The sequence below is a fragment of the Mus pahari genome, chromosome 12 (genome assembly GCF_900095145.1).
Source record: "Mus pahari chromosome 12, PAHARI_EIJ_v1.1, whole genome shotgun sequence".
In the NCBI taxonomy this organism is placed as follows: Eukaryota; Metazoa; Chordata; class Mammalia; order Rodentia; family Muridae; genus Mus; species Mus pahari.
Window position 1 is genome coordinate 39,575,515 of NC_034601.1, and position 20,073 is coordinate 39,595,587.

The window sequence follows — 20,073 nt, forward strand, 5'->3', positions numbered from 1 at the left end:
GAAGAGAAGAGAAGAGAAGAGAAGAGAAGAGAAGAGAAGAGAAGAGAAGAGAAGAGAAGAGAAGAGAAGAGAAGAGAAGAGAAGAGAAGAAAGGAAGTATGTGGATCCAGGTCAAAGTGGAGGCACTGAGCTTAGTTAGGAGTGGACAGACCTCCACTGAAAGGGAAAGGGGGATACCTTGGTCTGGATGCAGGGCAGTTTGTGCATTGCTGCCACAGAGTATGGAGTCTTTCTTAAAGGATTAGAAGTAATGCTAGTGGGAGGAGAGGGAAGCAGAGTCTCACATAACCCTTATAAGGACGGCTGAAGCGCTAGAGCTCTCTGCCTTAGCTCTGTCTCATCAGAACCATAGTTCCTAAGCAGACTGATCACTGTAAAAGCAAACTGACTTTTCTTCAAGTACTAAAATACCAGCTATGTCCTTCTACTTCAAAATGTATAAAGTATGTCTGAGTTCAAGTCTATCATTAACAACCCATTTTCAACAATTAAGAAAGCATGAGAGACCTTTACATGAAATTAATTTAACCTCATATTCCTTTTTTTGTTTTAGAAACTATATATGTATTTAGTGTGTGTGTATGTATGTGTGTGTATGTGTGTGTGTGTGTGTTTGTGTGTGAATGCACACCTGACACAGTATTTGTGTGTGGGTTTGTGGAGAACTGTAGGAGTTATCTTTTTCTATGCAGCTCCCAGGATTCAAAATCAGGTCCCCAGACTTGGCCACATGTGCCTTGGCCATAGTATTTCCTGCTGAGCCATCTTACTGGCCCCCTAACTTTTTTAAATGTAGAGATTTGTTTTGTGATCCACTACATAATGAACTTTGATAAATATACCTAGGGCACTTGAAAAATTACCTATTATGTTCATTGTAAATGTTTTTATAAATGTCTGTTTGGTCATTATAATTAATACTGTTATTACCATGTTCTGCCTATGTTCTGATTGCTCTATTCATTTTTGAGGAAGCTGAGTTGGAACCCTCATCAATGATCGTCAAACAGTCACCATGTCTCTTTAATTTAGTTAAATTTTGCTTCATGTAGTTTGAAACCTCATTACTAGGTATATATTAAATCATGGCAGTTAACCTTGTACAATTTTTTAAATACTAGTAATATATTTTCTTTTTCTGTTATTAATGAGACTCTAGTTTCTTTCTTGCTCTTTCCTCTCTTCTCCTCCCTTTGACTCTCCCCTGTTCTATGCAGATAATATTTTGTTTCAATAGTTTTTGGTGTCATTATGTTGTATCTTACATTATCACTAGTAATGAGCTGTGGGAACATGATCAAAAGAATGTGATATGGTAAGATGTGGCTAGGGGAATCATGAGAGAGGCTCCAGGAAGAAAGGCAGAGGACCTTGTACCTCAAGTACATTTTGTCCCCTGGATCATTCTTGGATGTGATTTTGAGCCTCCTCGTGTTAAACATTTACACTGCATTTATAACACATATTCATTCTTGTTGAATTTCGGGACATAGCTATAGAACCCAATCTGGTGAAAGGATTTGCTGAGTGCTTTCCTCAGTGTGCCCTGAATCTGGATTCAGCCTTCTGCCTTGCTTTCATGCTTTCAAAGATATAATCTATAGTGTGTGCCAGGCAATTTTCTTTAAATTGGTCTGCTCTAAAAAAAAATGTTCCCAAAAGAGTTGCTCTGGCAATATTATTCGCTTACTGATATTTATTTACATATTTTCTTTACTTTTTTAAAATTTAATTTACTTTACTTATTCACTTTACTTCCTGATCACTGTCTCCCTCCTGGTCATGCCATACCATCATCTTCTCCTCTTAGGAGGTGGAGGCCCCCTGAGTATCTCCCCACACTGGCACTTCAGGTCTCTGTGAGGCTAGGCACTTCTCCCACTGAGGCCACACAGGCAGCCCAGCTAGTAGAACATATTCTATCTACAGCAACAGCTTTTGAGATAGACCAATTGTTCAGGATCCACAAAAAGGTCAAGATGTACACTGCTGTATATGTGGGGATACCTAGGTGCAGCAAATGTATGTTCTTTGGTTTGTGGTTCACACTCTGAGAGCCCCTGAGGGTACAGGTTATTTGACCCTGCTAGTCTTCCTATGGTGTTCCTATCCCCTTCATGGCCTGCACTCCTTCCTCCTATTATTCCATAGAGTTCCCAAGCTCCATCCACTGTTTAGCTGTGGGTGTTTTTATCTGTCTGAGTCAGCTTCTAGGAAGAGCCTCTCAGAAGACAAGACAACAGACTCCTCTCTGCAAGCATAAAGCTTATCATTAGCAGTGTGAGGAACTGGTGCTTGCCCATGGGATGGCTCTCAAGTAGGTCTGGTTATTGGTTGGCCATTCCTTCAGTCTCTGCCCCCTCCCCTGTGTAAGCACTACTTGTAGACAGGATACATTTGGGGCTGAAAGTTTTGTGGATGGGTTGGTGTCTCTATCACTCCACTGGAGATCATGTATGGCTACAGGGGTTAGCTTTTATAGCTTCCATATCCCCAGTGTAGTGAGTCCCATCCACGGTCACCCCCATTGACTCTTGGGAACCTCCCTTATCCCAGGTTTTTGTCTTGTTCTAGAGATGGCCCCTACATCTTCACCCCCATCAGTTGTAGATTTCCATTCATTTTCATGGCCACCTAGCCATGAATCTTGGTACTCCTGGTGGGGTAGGTCTCTGATGGATATCCTTGGGCTGTATGGTTCCAGACCAGCAGATCTGTATGGTGCAGGAGCCTTATGTTTGATGAAAGTGGGTGGAGAGGTAGCAGGAGAATGTAGGTCCCTGTGGAATGGCAGGCTGCTCAGGGCAGCTTGGCCTGCTCCAGAGGCCTCAGAGAGCAGGGAAGATGAATGTGGCTATTTATATGTTTTTCTGATCATGTTACCTGAACTGGAGCAATCTTTCTTGGATAATTGCTTTCTTTGTATACTATGTATAAAAGTATAATAAACTGAAATAAGATTGTGTACAGCATTAGACTGTAGTCTGCCCCATTCTTGAGGGTCTTCAAATCCCAGTCCTTACAGACACAGATCTGTGTAGTTTGAAGAAAGTTGACACTAACAGCACTCCATATGTCATTTTAATGTTGTTTATGCTTCTAGGAAGGTAGTGATTATTTTATTGGGTTTTTGATTGGCGTTCCTTTAGAGTTATTAATCTTTACCATGTGTCTACTGGCAATTTGAGTACCATTATTCTTGTAACGTGTGTATTCAAATAATCTCATAAGTTTCAAAAACTGGTTATTTAATGTGACTGAATAGTTTTCTGAGAGTTCTTTATTGGAGAGTGTGTCAAATGCTTCCTTAGCATCTCCTGATAATGACTTTCCCCTTAGCCTGTTGGTTTAATGGGTCTGTGAATGTGGAAACACCCTTGCATCCCTGAGACAAATCCCACTGGTCATATTGCATGATTCTTTTTATAAACTCTTGAACTTGATTGGCTAATAATTTGGTAAACTTCCAATCCTTGGGCTTCTAACCACTGATTTCTGGAATTACATGTATAAGTTACCATGTCCAGCTGCATACAAGGCTGGGGATTGAACTCAGGGTTTTTTTGAATACTAGGCATGCACTCTATCTACACCCTTACCTCCTATGGCTTATTTTTCAAGCACTGAGTGATAGTGCCATTTCCAAATATAACATAATGTATATAGCTATTTATTTATTAAAGAATCTCTTGTTGCTTTCTAAAGTTTGGCTATTACAATGGAAGCTAATTCGCATTCTTTTTTTTCCTTTTAATTATTTTATTAGATATTTTCTTCATTTGCATTTCAAATGCTATCCCGAATGTCCCCTATACGCTCCCCCTGCCCCTGATCCCCTACCCACCCACTCCCACTTCTTGGCCCTGGCATTCCCCTGTGCTGGGTCATATAAAGTTTGCAAGACCAAGGGGCCTCTCTTCCCAATGATGGCCGACTCTGCCATCTTCTGCTACATATGCAGCTAGAGACATGAGCTCAGGGGGTACTGGTTTGTTCATATTGTTGTTCTACCTACAGGGGTGCAGCCCCCTTCAGCTCCTTGGGTACTTTCTCTAGCTCCTCCATTGGGGGCCCTGTGTTCCATCCAATAGCTGACTGTGTNCATCCACTTCTGTGTTTGTCAGGCACTGGCATAGCCTCACAAGAGGCTGCTATATTAGGGTCCTTTCAGCAGAATCATTCTGGCACGTGCAATAGTGTCTGGGTTTGGTGGCTGATGGTGGGATGGGTCCCTGAGTGGGGTAGTCTCTGGATAGTCCATCCTTTCATCTTAGCTCCAAACTTTGTCTCTGTAACTCCTTTTATGGGCATTTTGTTCCCTATTCTAAGGAGGAATGAAGTATCCACCCATTGGTCTTCCTGCTTTTTGGTTTTCTTGTGTTTTGTAAATTGTATCTTGGTTATTCTAAATTTCTGGGCTAATATCCACTTATCAGTGAGTACATAACTAGTGACTTCTTTTGTGATTGGGTTACCTCACTAAGGATGATATCCTCCAGATATATCCATTTGCCCAACAATTTCATAAATTCATTTTTTAATAGCTGAGTAGTATTCCATTGTGTAAATGTACCACATTTTCTTTATCCATTCCTCTATTGAGGGACATCTGGGTTCTTTCCAGCTTCTGGCTATTATATCACATTCTTTTAAAAAATGTTCTTTGTTGTTAATTGTGAGTTTCATATAATGCACCGAAGTACTCTCACTTTTCTGTCTCCTCAGATTTGCCCTTTGTCCTAGCACCTTCCCCATTTGGGTTAGTCAGGGTTTCTATTCCTGCACAAACATCATGACCAGAAACAAGTTGGGGAGGAAAGGGTTTATTCGGCTTATACTTCCATACTGCTGTTCATCACCAAGGAAGTCAGGACTGGAACTCAAGCAGGTCGGGTAGCAGGAGCTGATGCCATGAGGCCATGATGCCAAGAGGCCATGGAGGGATGTTCTTTACTGGCTTGCTTCACCTGGCTTGCTCAGCCTGCTCTCTTATAAACCCAAGACTACCAGCCCAGGGATGGTCCCACCCACAAGGGGCCTTGCCCCTTGATCACTAATTGAGAAAATGCCTTACAGCTGGATCTCATGGAGGCATTTTCTCAACTGAAGCTCCTTTCTCTGTGATAACTCCAGTTTGTGTCAAGTTGACACACAAAACCAGCCAGTACACCTTCCAAAATTAAACACACATACACACACCAGCAGCAGCAGCAGCAGCAGCAGCAGCAGCAGCAGCAGCAGCAGCAGCAGCAGTAGCAGCAGCAGCAGCAGCACCAACAGCACGACTATAACCACCAGTAGCAGCAAAACAAAGCAGTCCATTTTGGATTAAATAAATAAATAAATAATTAAATGTCTCATATTGGAAGCTCTAGTGTCTCACAGTGTGTCCCACAGTATATCCCTCTGTCTACACATCTTCACTTGCAAATATCCATTGCAGTGAGTTATTGGTCTGGGTTGAGATCTCTGGCTTCTGTGACCCCATCAATACTGGATCTCTTCAGAACTCCTCCTGGTTATGCTGTTGTTGGCCTGTGTCACGGAGGTTCTGCAGCATTAGAATGGTGGGACTGGCTCTATCACGAATCCCAACTGTTTGTAGATGATATAGACTTGGAGTGGGCTAATTCAGAGTCCTGGATCAGGGCTTGGGTGGTAGCTGAACTGGTCTGCCCACTGGCTCTTCCTTATCCAAACCACCAAGGGACTTTCTTCAGCACTGCTCTGGCTAGTCCACCCAATGCTGCCATCAGCAGGAGGCAGGGCCATCTCTCCTGCTCTCATGCCCCCAGGGTCATCTTACCCTCCCCCAGTCCTCCAGAGCCAGCTCCACTACTGCCCAGTCAAGGGCCCACTCTCCCAAGTGCTGCAGAAGTTGAAGGGCTGGGCCAGCTCTCCTTCTCTCACACCCTCAGGGCTGGCTCTCCTGTGCCTTCACCGTCAAGGGCAGCTCTGCTGTGCTACCCAGGTGAGTTGCAGGATCCACTCTCCCAAATGCTGCAGCAAGGGGCATGAACAGCTCACCTGTTCTCCTAACCAGTGTTAGGTCTTTTGACTGTCTCAGTTGGCAAGGAATGAGTGGGCAGGAGACACCTCCCTCCCCAGGCCACCTCCTGTCAGAGGATTGGTGGGGACAGCTGTCCTGCACTCTCATTCTCAGAGTTGGCTCATCTGTACCCAACCACCAGGGCCAGCTCAATTGTGTTGCTCAGACAATGTGAAAGGTCTGTTCTCCCAAGTTCTGTAGCTGGTTAGGGTCAGGGCTAACTCCCAAGTTCTGTAGCTGGTTAGGGTCAGGGCTAGCTCTCCTGAGTTCATGACCCAGTGGGCAGCTTTCCTGACTGCTGGAGGAGGCAAGGGGCAGAGGTAGAGAGTATCTCCTATTTACCAATGTCACTCCTTGTCAGACTAATGACAAGGTCAGCTCTTCCATAGTCATGCCACCAGGACCAGCTCCACTGTCTTCCCTGGGTGAGGTTCAGGGTCTGCTCTTCCCCAAGTGCTGTTTAAGCCAGGAATGCAGCTAGAGAAGGGCAGAGTCAGTTATGCACAGCCCCTGGACATGCACATGGTCCCTAGTGGCTTCCCAGACCAGGAACATCCCATAATTCTCTAATAGTAATAGGAGCCATGTACACTGACATGTACTCCTGTCTCAGCCCTGCAGCATAGCCACAGACTCAGACATAGCTCTTAGTGGCAGCTTGGGCTGAGACCTCATCATGGTCCCGGGTGGCAGGGCTGGCCACTCACAACAGGCTGCTCCACTCCATACTCAAGTTTTCAGTTCTGTCTCTCTTCATGATGCTCAAGTTGCTCCACTCCTCCTTCTCCGTCTGACCACCACATTGTGATACTTGCATATTGTGATGGCTCCTACTGCAGGCTGGCAGGGCCCTGGGTGACATTCTCCATCCATGCTGGGCAAGCAGGTGGGTGTCCATGGTCTGCCTGCACTGTGTGCTGGAAGGCAGGTCTGTGGGTGGCATGGTGGTCCACAGGTCTCTGTCTGTCTTCCTCCTCCTGTGCTGTGACTCTTGGATTTGTTTGGATTTGATTTTTATGAATGCTAGACATAAGACAGCATTAGCCACCAAGCCAGGCATCAACCTAGGATGAAGAAAGGACTGTCATCTGCTCTGCCCCTGATTGATAGAAGAACAACATCACTGTGAAGGTGTCTCTGCCCATTGTGGAGGTGGGGGTGGGAGCAGAGGGGGAAGAGATTAATTTACATTCTTCTCAGCAATGTGGCAGGGCACTCTTTTTTTATAGCATTATTTACATGTATTGTGATTGTTATACTTTTCTTGTTGTTTAAATAAACTTTTATTTGACTAAAGTATTATTACATTATTTCTTTCCACCTTCCCTAACTTCAGCCTGTAATTGTTTTCTGAGTAATGTGGGATTTAATCTCACTATATTTATAATTTGCATTTCTCTGATGGCTAGTAATAATCACATTTTATGTGTTTATTGTTCATTTGTGCTCATTTTTGACAACTGTGTACTCATTTCATTAACTTATTCATTAATTGGGCTATTTGATTTTTTCGTTACTTTATTGAATCTTCTGTGTATTCTGACTATTGTCTGCTATTAGATAAATAGTTAGTAATGGTTTCTCTCCCATTCAGTAGGCTGTCTTTTAACTCAGTTGTTACCTTTGTTGTATAGAAACTTCATAACTTAATGAAATCTCTTGCCAATTGTTGACCTTATTTCCTGAGTGACTGCACCATTTGTCTATTGATATATTTTGAATGAATATTTACTAAGTTACTAGAGTTTGGTTTACTGCTATACTTTGAATGTTTCTTCCAGTTTTATCTCTAATAGCATCAGAAGGTTTATGTCTCATATTAATGTATTTATTCCATTTGGAATTTATTCCTATATGAATGAGAGATAGGGATCTGTTCTCATTTATCTACGTATGCGATTTTCACAGCATGATTTGATAAGGTTACCTTCTCCAATGCACATATTTTAGCATCTTTGTTAAAAATCAGGTGGTTCATCTCCACAAAATGATGGTCAGGCTCTATTGTTGAAGACAAAACCTACAGAACTCATGGGGCATGGAGAATTTGGGCTGCTGCCTACCTAGAAACTCCATCCCTACTGACTATTGTTCATGGTACTGGAAGGTACTCTGCGTGCTACCATAGGAAAAAGGTAACAGTCCTACATGGGCTTTCTCCAGGAAATCCCTCCTTCCAAGGCTCAGGGAAGTCTGCTGAAGAGAGGACAGAAAAATAGCAAGAGCCAGTGGGAATGGAAGATACCAAGGAAATAAGGCCATCTAGGCATAGGTTTAAGCCAGATGGATTCCCAGTCACCACTGGACAGAAAATCTGGACAGAGGCCCAGCCCAAACACAGAAGCTATGTCCAATTGATAATTGTTCACAAAGCAAAAGAGTCTCAATGATTATGCAACTACACTTAAGAGTAGGCACCATGCCAGCAATAGATGGTCAACACAAAATGGGATCAATGATGTTTTTGGAGCCATTTTGTGTCATAATGCTATGTCTGGGCATTTTGTCCCTTACAGATCTTGATTTATACATTATGCTTTCTGGTTTGGTGTTTTTATGTGATTCCTGTGCATGAAAATGGATATGTTCGGTGTGCTTTTTTTTTTTCTCTTTTGTCCTCTGTTTGCTTTTAGCTTATCTTATTTCATCATTATTTTTAGATGTCTGCTGTTTGCTTTCTAATGAGAATAAGAAGGGATGTGGATTTGTATAGGTGTGGAGGATCTAGAAGGAGTTAGGGAAGGGAACCAAAATTATAACCTATTTTATGAAAGAATCTATTTTCAATTAAATCAAGCTGCTGTAGCTTTGTGGATTATAATGCACCCTCTATTTTGAAGAAAGGAAGGAAAGAAGAAATGTCTTCCTCCATCATCAGCCCCTCCTCTTGCCCTCCCCCTTCCCAGCCCACTGCAAGCCCAGTTCTGCTGTCAGGGCTTGGGTTCATTGTGCTTTCACTGCAATCCCATGTGTCACTCACCTCGCTGCACTGGACTTATTCTGCTTAATAGCATGTCTTCTGACTCCACCCTCTTTTTACCTAATCACAGATTTTTGTTGTTGTTTTATCTTTTTTGTTCTTAATTGAAGATTTTCTGTACTTTTGTTGTCTTCTCTGATATTTAGCATAGGCATTCTTTTGCTTTTGCTTGAAATATTAATTTATAATTAGTCAAATTTTAATATTAAAAACACACTAGCACTTCACAGTATCAGTGTAGGTACCTTAGGATAACAGACGAGTCTACTTTTCCTTTCCTGTGTCTTTAATTGTTGCTTGGAAACCATGGAACTATTATAGGACAATGCTTCAGAAACTGATTATGAAGATTATTTTTCTTATACAGTAGTGTATGTAGTCCAGGTTGGCCCAAACTTCATGATATGGCCAGCTGCTCTGACATAATACTCCTGTCTCCCTCTCTGTGCATCCATGACTGGTTTCGGACCATTATAATTGTGAACAATTCTAAAGAACTTAAAGAAGTAAAGGAAAGAGGAAAGGGTGCTCATCCTTCTCCTACACTGCTTGACTTCATTTCTGCTGTTCAGTCACAAGGAAGAGCAGCTGGAAGGAAGGGAGAGGATGAACCCTTTGTGATTCTGTTTCTACACTTTTTTTTTTTTTTTGATAATGGCTCTGTTTCTTCATCTGTGGGAAGTGTTCATTATTGCTCCAAATACCTTTACTTATGGAATGAGATATGGAGAAATGAGTTTAATGAAATCAGCTTATGTTGTATGCCTACCCTGGATGTGACAAGGGGATTGAAGAAGTAAGGCAGGGCTACTGTAAACTATTTGGAAAAATAGTTACTCATGGATAAGAAAAAACTGATTAGTTACTCATAAATGCAATTTTCAAGATGTTGACATATCAGTGATGATAAAACTTTGAATTCCTGCTAACAATCATTTAAATATTTAAGCACTTATATTTAAATATTTTATAGAGTCAAGTTGTGTTGATAAGAACCAAACAACACAGAACAGTTTACATCTTGTGACAGAAGGTAATATTTTTGCTTATCTGGTGGGAATGGAGAGTTGCTTAGAAACAGTAATTAATGCCTTGGCTGCTGGACAGATGAGTAGCAGAGTTTTGTGATGTAGTGTTATGGTGTGAGGGACCCTTAACACTTGCCTCTAAACCTTTACCATCTTAGAGGGAGTGATGGAAATACTGTGACATTATCACCCTCCAGGTCTGTGTTGAGAATTTTTTTCATCAACTAATTAGTTGACCTTTATTTAGATGTGACTTGTGATGACTTGAGTTCCCCAAAGAGGCAAATGGTATTGAAATAGGACAGTGGACATGTTAATGCAGTGTTTATCATAAGCATGGCATATTCCCATCAAGTTCTGCTCCTGTTAAAGCAATGCAAATACTGACTTTTGCCACAAGTGATAGTGATAGATAATTTTGTTGAGTAATCACCACTCAGAAAACTTGTATCCATCATGGATGATTTACACCAGTGTACAAGCAATCTGAGGGTTTATGATGCAAGATTTGTGTAGCCCACATGACTGAACCTTTACAAGATGAATAGCATATTTAATTCTGATAGTTTGGACATACAGAAACAAAGAAATGTGAGAAAAATTTACTATTAGTCAAGCATTGTTCTAGTGTGACTTCATATAAATTACTGTGGATAGACCTAACACACATGTTTGTTTTTCTTGTTCTTTCTTTGTGTATCCAGTGTACACTACAGTGTCTGTACAGATGGGTACAAAGGCTATGCTCTGCTGCCCTTCTATTCCACTGACAAAAGTAATATACATATTATGGATAATAATTGTCAGATGCCAGCCTTCCTGCATAATAGCCTACAAAGTAGAAACAAAGGAGACCGATGAAACCAACTGCTCAGGCAGGGGCATCACCTGGGCCTCCTCACCTGACCTCAGGCCTGACCTTCAGCTCAGTGCAGTGGCTCTCCAGCATGAGGGGAATTACTCTTGTGAGATAGCAGCACCTGATGGGAATTTCCATAAAGCCTATAACCTCCAAGTGCTGGGTAAGTGACAATGTCACATATTGTGCTATTTCAGCTCACCAATCTTAGTTAGAAAAAAAATGTCCTTGTGACTGTGACAAGACTGAATCTTTATTTCCTTTCCATCTCTCCAGTGCCCCCTGAGGTAATCTACTTTCCAGTGAAAAACAGAACTGCAGTCTGTGAGGCCATGGCAGGCAAGCCTGCTGCACAGATCTCTTGGACTTCAGATGGTGACTGTGTCACCAAGAGTGAGTCACACAGCAATGGCACCGTGACTGTCAGGAGCATGTGCCACTGGGAGCAGAGCAATGTGTCTACTGTGTCCTGCTTAATCTCTCACTTGACTGGTAACCGGACTCTGTTCATAGAACTGAGTCAAGGTGAGTACTTTTTAAAAAGAAGAAATAATTGATATTTAGCTTATTCTTCCATGGAAGATAAATGTTTTAACTTTATTCTGTGTGTGACAAATAGAGTAGCATAAACCTGTTTAGGGGAAGGAGTAAAGACAATGACTGAAACAGAACACATGTAGCTGTTTGCTAGCTCTGCAGACTCGTGCTAACCAACTCACCTGGACAGAGGCTGGTCCTGTCCATAGTGTGTTGGCCTCTAAGGTGGCTCTAAGCTGTGCAAAGTTGACAGAGTTAAATAGGACAACAAACCCACTTCAGACACTTGCAACAAGTTTTTGTTATCACTTGCACTTCTTTTCATCTGGTTATAAATTCTGATATTTCCATAATTCAGTTACCAGGTTGATTGACTTGCTATAATGGTTAACCATACTGAAGAAGACACCTTGTTTACTCTACTGGTTTCATATAAAGACTGCAACACAGAGACAGACAAATTGAAGAGATTCATAAGCCCCTTTATGGAGGAAGGAGTATAGTGCTTCATGCCATCTCAAAGATTTCTGTGTTCCCAGTTCCTTGATGTTATCCCCATACAGAAGCTCCTCAAACTGTAGTACTTAGGATTTATATTAAGATTTTTTTATGGAGTCATGATCATTCGTAATTAACTCAATCTCTAGCCATTCTTTCTTTACCAGAGGTTAAGTGGCAATAATTGTGGTAGTATAGAGCCCCAAGTACTAACTCTCTAACTACAGTTTAGCTTTTCTGGGATAACTCCCACTATGAAGATCTCTAAGAGCTTCTAGACACCAGTCATTGGCATACTAAAGATTTTTTATTTTGTTGGTGATTCTTTTAGGAGCTACGTTTCAGTAGATCGAAAATGAAGGCCATATATAATTTTCTTTTTAAAAATATTTTGTCTTTTTTAATATATTGTCTCTATACATAGATAGTACTGGCTGTTTTATAACTTGGAAATAGGTTCTGATTATCATAGATCTGGTATTCATATTTCCCTTTCAATGTTCTAAAGAGGATTCGGGTTAATTCATTCTCAGATGTTTTCTCAAGTTGCTTCTTTCCTCCAAAACGTCCTCTCTTCTACTAACCTGTTTCATCCAGTAGGCCACCATGCACTGTTCTAAACCCACTTCTTCCTGACTCCCAGCTACTGTTGAGTAACCATTCTGATTCTTCAGATGTTTTAGAGCATTTCATCCTCACTTAGCACCATTTGATGGCTTGTAAATCATGTAAAACATCCCTGACAACAAAATGTCACTGGACGTGTCATCAGATTCAATTTCAAGCTGTACTATGCAGGCAAAACAGCAAAATCAGAATGGTACCAGTAAAGATACAGACAATATTGATCAATGCAACAGGATTAAGGGCCCAGATAAAAGTCCATGCACTTGTAGCCACCCAATTGTTCATTATATTCTGAAAATATTCACTGAAGAATACATAGCATCTGAAAAGATAGTGTTGGGAAATTGGATATTAACATATAGAAGAATGAAACTTGATTCTTCTATTTGCATTGAAATAAATTCCAAATGGATTAAAGATATCAATGTTAGATCTGTAACTCTAAGCTTCCATAAGAAAGAGCCCCAAGTATACTGAGTATGCTGTAGAGAATATGCTTAGGTAATAACTTTTGAATAGGACACTCGTTGCTCAGGAAATAAGATAAAAACTTCAAGTGGGACTACATGAGATTATAAAGTTTCTATACTGCAAAGGGAAACTGTTAATTGACTGAAGAGGCAGCCTATAGATTGGGAAAAATCTTTACTATCTACAGATCTGACAGAGGATTAATATTTAGAATATACATGACATTACAAAAGCCTAAACAACAAAATTGAAAAATGGGCAATGGAACTGAATAGAGGGTTCTCAGAAGAAATGCAAATGATTAATAAATACTTTAAAAACTGTGTGACATCCTTAACCAACAGGGTAGTGAAAATTAAAACTACTTTGAGATTTCTAACCTTAATCCATGCAGAATGGCTAATATTAAGAAAATAAAAGCCAGTGGATGTTGGGGGGCAGGGAACCTTTCTGCTATATTTGTGGAAGAGCAATTGGTGCAGCTGGGTGGAGAGCAATGTGGCTGTTCCTCAGAAAATGAGAAATAGATGTGCTCTATGATCACATAGATAATGTGCCCATTCGTATTCATAGATGCTCTAGTCCTAATTACTGGAACATGGACACAGCTAAGATGTGCATGAATAGTGCCCATGGGTCCACTAATGGCCTGAAAAGTGTAAAAGTTTATAATTACTTCCGCTTGGATTTAGAGTCACCTGGCCCAGTGTGTCCAGGATGGAGAGCTCACTGTCTATTAGTGTACAAAATGGACATAGAATATAACCACCTTCTCAATTTGCATGGCTCTACTCATGTTAGTGCAACTCTCATATCTCTTTAGAGAAAGTTTCTTTTTTCAGTGAAAAGTGGTTAAGGCAGAAACTCTCAACTGGTCAAGGAAGACAAAAGAAGAAAGATTGTAAAAGTCACCAATCAGGGAGGATCAGAGAAAAAAGCTTTTGGACATGACAGGATCTCTGAATTCACTAGCTCATAGCAATGGAGCTTTCTGTACAGGATGCAAACAAGACCAACCAGTCAATATTCCAACATAGACTGAAAAGGGACTCATGAGTTCCTGTTCTTCCAACCTAGGACCTATGGACAGCTAATAGTTTCTTGAGGAGAGAGAGTCAGTTATCTCTATGGGTATTGCTCCTGGTAGTCTCCAACCCAGAAGTATATGGAAAACATAACCCGAAGTCAGTGGGCTATTACAAAAACAGCCAAAAAGTTTATGGGGTAACAAATATCATCACACATGATCATATGAATATGATCACCATACTTTGTGTGAAATTCTTACTTTTTTTTAAATGAAAAGGAAATTGTTCCTTTCAAAAGAATAGAACTTTTTGTATAAAAGATATGCCATAGATGCACTTCAGACAGAGAAATTAGAGTATCTTAGATGATTTTACTTGAAAACATCTTTCCAATGGAGTAACTTTAGTAGTCACCAAAGAGGCTGTGCAAGCTGAACTAAGTGGGAAGCAACAGTTAGTACCACCTAACTGATGAGCTTATGAACCACAGCAATGAAGAGCAAGGTTGATCCCTAAGCTGTGATAGTGGCAATCATCTTGGCAGCAATCAATAGTTCTCCAATTATGTCTAAGGCTCACTCAAGTGTGGGGAAATCATGACTGGTAGTGGAGATCTAGCTAATAACTCAAAGTGTTAGTGAAGGCATTGATATCAGAGAGGAATCTGCCACAGCCCTCCTCTAATCTACCATAATGCCCATCTAAATGTTAAATACCCTATATTCACGAGTAAGCATGGCTCTTAACAGTTACCAAGGAAGCTTCTATTTGCAATAGAAAACATCACAAAAAGCCACAAATGGCCAAAATTTAGAGAACACAGATCATGATATGTTCATCCCCATGAATGGATGCATTCACAACACAGCTCCCGCATTTACTGCTCAGGGAATATTGTAGAATAGGGAACAGAACCAGGAAAAGAGCTAGAGAAACAGGAAATCTGTGGGAAGATTGTGTCTCCTAAAAATGTAGGTGAAACTTCACCCATGAAACCTCAATAACACGGCTGCCTAAACAGGACCTGAACAATAGAGATGCAAACATGGAAGGGGAAAATCTTACTTGGGCCTCACCCTTAGATGAAGAACTACAGTTAACTAAGGGTGCTAAGAGTGGGAGAAGCAGTCTTCTCTCAGGGATGGCCCCCTATTGGCATTTTCATATCATGTATAAATTTGCAACAGTGATGATTTAGAAAGATGAAGCTAGGAGTTTGAGAGGGAACACTGATCGGTGGTGGGACCTGGGGGGAGGGTGGAGGAAGGAAGAGGAATGGATGGAATGATGTAATTATATTTTCATAAAAATAAAATAAATCTTCATGGGAAATTCGCCCATTTTTTACTCATTTAACTGTATGTTTTAACAATATTTAGTGTGCATTTCTTCACTTTAAAATATTTGCTAATGTCTATCAAGCTCAAAAGCCAGACTTGATTCCTAAACTTGGTCCTTTAATAATGGTATGAGATGTATCTGAATTATACTTCATAAGATTTTCTGATTTTTAATATTTTCTAAAACTTTAGGACTATTTTAAATGATTTTAAAGTTGTTTGCCTCTAATTTCTTGCTTAGAACTATTATCGAACTGACCTGACATTTTACCCTTGCCTGTATTTAAAGGTACCACCAGCACCCCCACTTCCTTGCTGACCATTATCTATGTGAAAATGGTCCTTTTGGGGATTATTCTTCTTATAGTAGGATTTGCTTTCTTCCAGAAGAGAAATTATACCAGGTAGGAATTGAAAACTAAAATGTTAAGACTCATTAGGAAAAAGGCATTGTTATATGAACAGTATACTGGGAAAATATATTATGTGCCCCTGGCATGGGTGTTCCCTCAGTAGTCCTTCTGCATCAAGCCTTTTTGTTTGTTTGTTTTGTTTTTCTTTTTTATTAGATATTTTCTTTATTTACATTTCAAATGTTATCCTGAAAGTTCCCTATACCCCCCCCGCCCCTGCTCCCCTACCCACCCACTCCCACTTCTTGACCCTGGCATTCCCCTGTGCTAGCTGCATCAAGCCTTTGTGAACATAGCCCAGGCACAGGTGCTCATGTCTCTGGGGAGAGATTCTGCCTTGCTCCAGTTCTGACCTAGGAGGAACCTACCCTGGGCCCATCATTGAGGATTCTGTAGCAGAAATGAAGTTGATGAAACTTTATGTTTGTTTATAAGTTTCTTTATTTCTGTGGGATTCTGCTTATTCTGGCTTAATTGTAACATATGTAATTTTTTTGTTTTATGTATTTCTAGAACATGAATATTCAGATTTCTGGAAGTCCATTAGTCTGATGACACAATACAAGTAAACAGTCATTTGCAATCAACTTTCTCATTGAAATCCAGCTTGCCTGTCCCTGCTGTCTTCATGTTTGTTAGACACTCATCTCCAAATTCTTAACCCAGAAGGGCTCCCGTCTAAAGAAAATATGGGGACAAATTGTGGAGCATAGACCAAAGGAAAGATCACCCACAGACTGTCCCACCTAGGGACCCATCCCATATACAGACACCAAACCCAGATACTATGGAAGATGCCAAGAGGTGTTTGCTGACAGGAGCCTCTTATAGCTGTCTCCTGAGAGGCTCTGCCAGAGCCTAAGAAATACATAGGCAGATGCTTGCAGCCAACAATTGGACTGAGCAAAGATTCTCCAATGGCGGAGTTAGAGAAAGGACTGAAGAAGGTGAAGGGGTTTGCAGCCCCATAGGAAGAACAACAGTATCAACCAACCAGATCTCCCAGAGTTCCCAGGAACTAAACCACCAACCAAAGACTACACATGGAAAGACCTATGGCTCCAGCTGCTTGTGTAGCAGAGAATGGCCTTGTCTGGCATCAGTGGAAGGAGAAACCCTTGGTCCAGAAAAGGCTTGATTCCCTAGTGTAAGGGAATGCCAGGGCGGTGAGGTGGGAGTGAGTGGGTAGGGAGCATCCTCTTAGATGCAGGAGAAAGGAGAATGGAAGAGGGGGTTCCGGAGGGCAACCTGGAAAAGGGGACAACCTTTGAAATGTAAATACATAAAATACTCAATAAAAAAATATTGCACAGTTGCCAGTCATGTGATGTGATCATATAGGAAAAAGCTTTGTGCTTTCCATCAGATATGCTATGACCCATCTACTCTCTCTCTTCCCCTCTTCTCAGGTCAGAGAGAAAATGACTTAGCAAAGGGTGAACAAGAGTTCTGGGTAGTTTTTCTTTACCTAAGTCCCCCAGGGAATAGCTTCCATCAACTTCTTGTTCCCAGGTTCATTTTACATGATCATCAAAGTTGCATCGTCAGGTCCCATGACAACAAACAATACCTTGAAGTTGCCCACTAGCTGCTGGCCTTCTTCCTGTGCTTGCTTGCTATCAAGTAGCACAACAGTTGCCCTTTGTGTTAATCATTGAAGACATGACTAAGATCTGTTTTTAAAAATCAGTATCTCTCACTTTAGGAGAAGTTAAAAGTTTTATTCCAGAGAAGGCACTGTGTGTATCATAGGGGTAACATCGAGATTCCCATTACTGTGGAAAGTCCTAATGTCTAAATTTCCTTTGCAGTCTGTATTCTGCCTTATAGGGGATGGGATCAATTAGCGAGGGTTAGGGTAAGACACTGGTGAACTGTAACAACTGTAAAGTGAGACCTGGTCTTCACTGGATAAACATAGTATTCCTATAATAGGAATATGTTTTTAGTTAAAAGAATTATATCTTAGATAAAGTGACAAATGATTTGGGCTATTTTATTTTTAGTGGGCGTCTATGGAGAAAATGAGTGCCTGGTACTAGAAGATACCAGGACGGTAGCTGCTGATGGTAGCTGAAAGGTTATTTCATCTCATATCATACTCTAATGACATGAATGGTGCCAGGGAAGTTGATAAAAGTGTGTTGCTCTAAGCTACTCTTTATTCTATGACCCTGTTCTCAGAGCAGGAGAGTGATTATTCAGCAGGTGGCTAGGGAGAGTCGAGGATTGTATGTGGGATACATGGGGACCAGGCCTGGAGTAGTAAACATAGCTGCTTAGATTCAACTGACAAATACTTAGTCATATGACCACACTAGTTAGCTTTTCCTTAGACACTTGAGCAAGCTCAATATCATCCGACAAGAGCCTATGCTGATCCTAAACAAGTGAACAGTGTTGGGAGCCTCCCAGACTGGAGTGGGTTGAAATGTGACACAGAGTAGGACTCTGGTGTGGCTTTAAAGAATGATGGTCTCTGGAACTTATAGCTTTCTAACTATACTGACTACTGATGGTAACTTCTAAAAACTCCTAAAAACTTGCCTGCTCATTCTGAGGGTTAAAGGCTGCTGGCTTCATCTAAAGTCCCCCCCTTTGGGTCCTGAGAGTCTCTTCCCTTCCAGGTGTCTGGAACTACTATAGAGTCCCCAAACTCCTACCTCCTGGGGTTGCCTGTTTCCATTTTTCCTGCTGGCCCTCAGAGCTTCAGTGCTGTTTCCCAAGTCCTCCAATACCTGATCATGTTTCCCCTTTCTCCTCCCTGTCCCTTCTGCTACTCATGTCTCTCCTTCCATCTGCCTCCCATGATTGCTTTCCTCTCCCTCCCAAATGGATTCAGACATCCTCACTTGGGCCTTTTAACTTGTTAACCTTCTTGACTTCAGTGGACTGTATCTTGGATATTCTGGTTTTTGGTTTTTTTTTTTTTTGCTAATAGCAATGTATTAGTGAGTACATACAACGCATGTCCTTTTGGGTCTGAGTTATCTCACTCAAAATGGTATTTTATAGTTCCAATCATTTGCCTGCAAAACTCATCCTTTTTTTTTGTCCTGGAACTCACTCTGTAGACCAGGCTGGCCTCGAACTCAGAAATCTGCCTGTCTCTGCCTCCCGAGTGCTGGGATTAAAGGCGTGCGCCACCACGCTCGGCCGATGTTTTTATTCTTAATAGCTGAGCAGTATTCCATTGTGTAAATGAACCACATTTTCTGTATCCATTCTTTCCTTGTGGGACATTTGCATTTTTTCCAGCTTCTGGCTATCACAAATAAGGTCACTATGAACATTTACACATATCATATCATATCATATAAAGCATATACTATACCTGTTGTATTATTTATTTTCTAGAGAAGACCTTGAAAGTTAAGACTTTAAGTTAAAGTAAAAACTAAGCTCAGTTAGAGTTAGCACTTGCTCATTCACACCAAGAAGACATGAAAGGACTAAGTTAGAATAACTCAATCTGAAAACACGACTATTCTCATGACTCATTTCTATTATTTCTTTTTAGATGATGAATTAATTTTTAATATAGTCAACAAATTTATAACTTGAGTAAAAATTTTAAAATAACACAAAATGAACCATTTAATTCTTAGCTTCTTTAGAAGCTAAATATTTCCACCCAGGCTTATGTGCCAGTGTTTTTTTTTAATTCATTTGAATCTTCCAAAAATTATTGTGTAAAAATATATCAAAGGAACAGAAGGAAGGCAAGAAGCAATGATGACTTTTTCACTCCCTATAATGTTTCTTTTTGTACCTTCAATACACTTGAATATTTCAGTTTTGACAGCAAAAACAAATATATCTGTTGACTTCCCCCACCCTCTCAACTGCCAAATACTACTGGTTTAGGAGATTAACACCTGTAACCTAACAGCTGTGGGATTAATGATGTAGCCTTTGTTCTATTGCCACAGGAATTGGGAGACTCTAACTTTCCAAAAAATTATTAACTGGAGAGAGCATATACTACCAGCTTAACAGCACATCTGAAAGCTCTAGAACAAACAAACAAAAAAGGCAAATACACCCAAGAGGAGTAGACAGGAGGAAATAATCAAACTCAGGGCTGAAATCAACCAAGTAGAAACAAAAAGAACTATACAAAGAATCAACAATGCCAGGAGTTGGTTCTTAGAGAAAATCAACACGATAGACAAACTAGACTAACCAGAGAGCACAGTATTCAAATTAACAAAATCAGAAATGAAAAGGGAGATATAACAAC

General features: G+C 40.8%; 1 protein-coding gene across 3 annotated transcripts in view; it reads left to right on the forward strand.

Moving 5' to 3' along the window:
• LOC110329937 (cell surface glycoprotein CD200 receptor 2-like) overlaps positions 1-17,143 on the forward strand; it is a 24,259-nt gene extending 7,116 nt beyond the window's left edge. The window contains exons 3-8 of one of the 3 annotated variants that reach the window (XM_021209881.1): positions 8,231-8,463; positions 10,003-10,062; positions 10,762-11,079; positions 11,193-11,441; positions 15,707-15,821; positions 16,344-16,503. In XM_021209881.1, the coding sequence (XP_021065540.1) occupies positions 8,436-8,463; positions 10,003-10,062; positions 10,762-11,079; positions 11,193-11,441; positions 15,707-15,821; positions 16,344-16,350 (777 nt within the window). In that variant the 5' untranslated portion in view covers positions 8,231-8,435 and the 3' untranslated portion in view covers positions 16,351-16,503. Of the gene's footprint in view, positions 1-8,230; positions 8,464-10,002; positions 10,063-10,761; positions 11,080-11,192; positions 11,442-15,706; positions 15,822-16,343 lie in introns of all 3 variants that reach the window. The other 2 variants (XM_021209880.1, XM_021209882.1) reach the window with 2 other exon arrangements.
• The last annotated feature ends 2,930 nt before the right edge of the window (positions 17,144-20,073 follow it).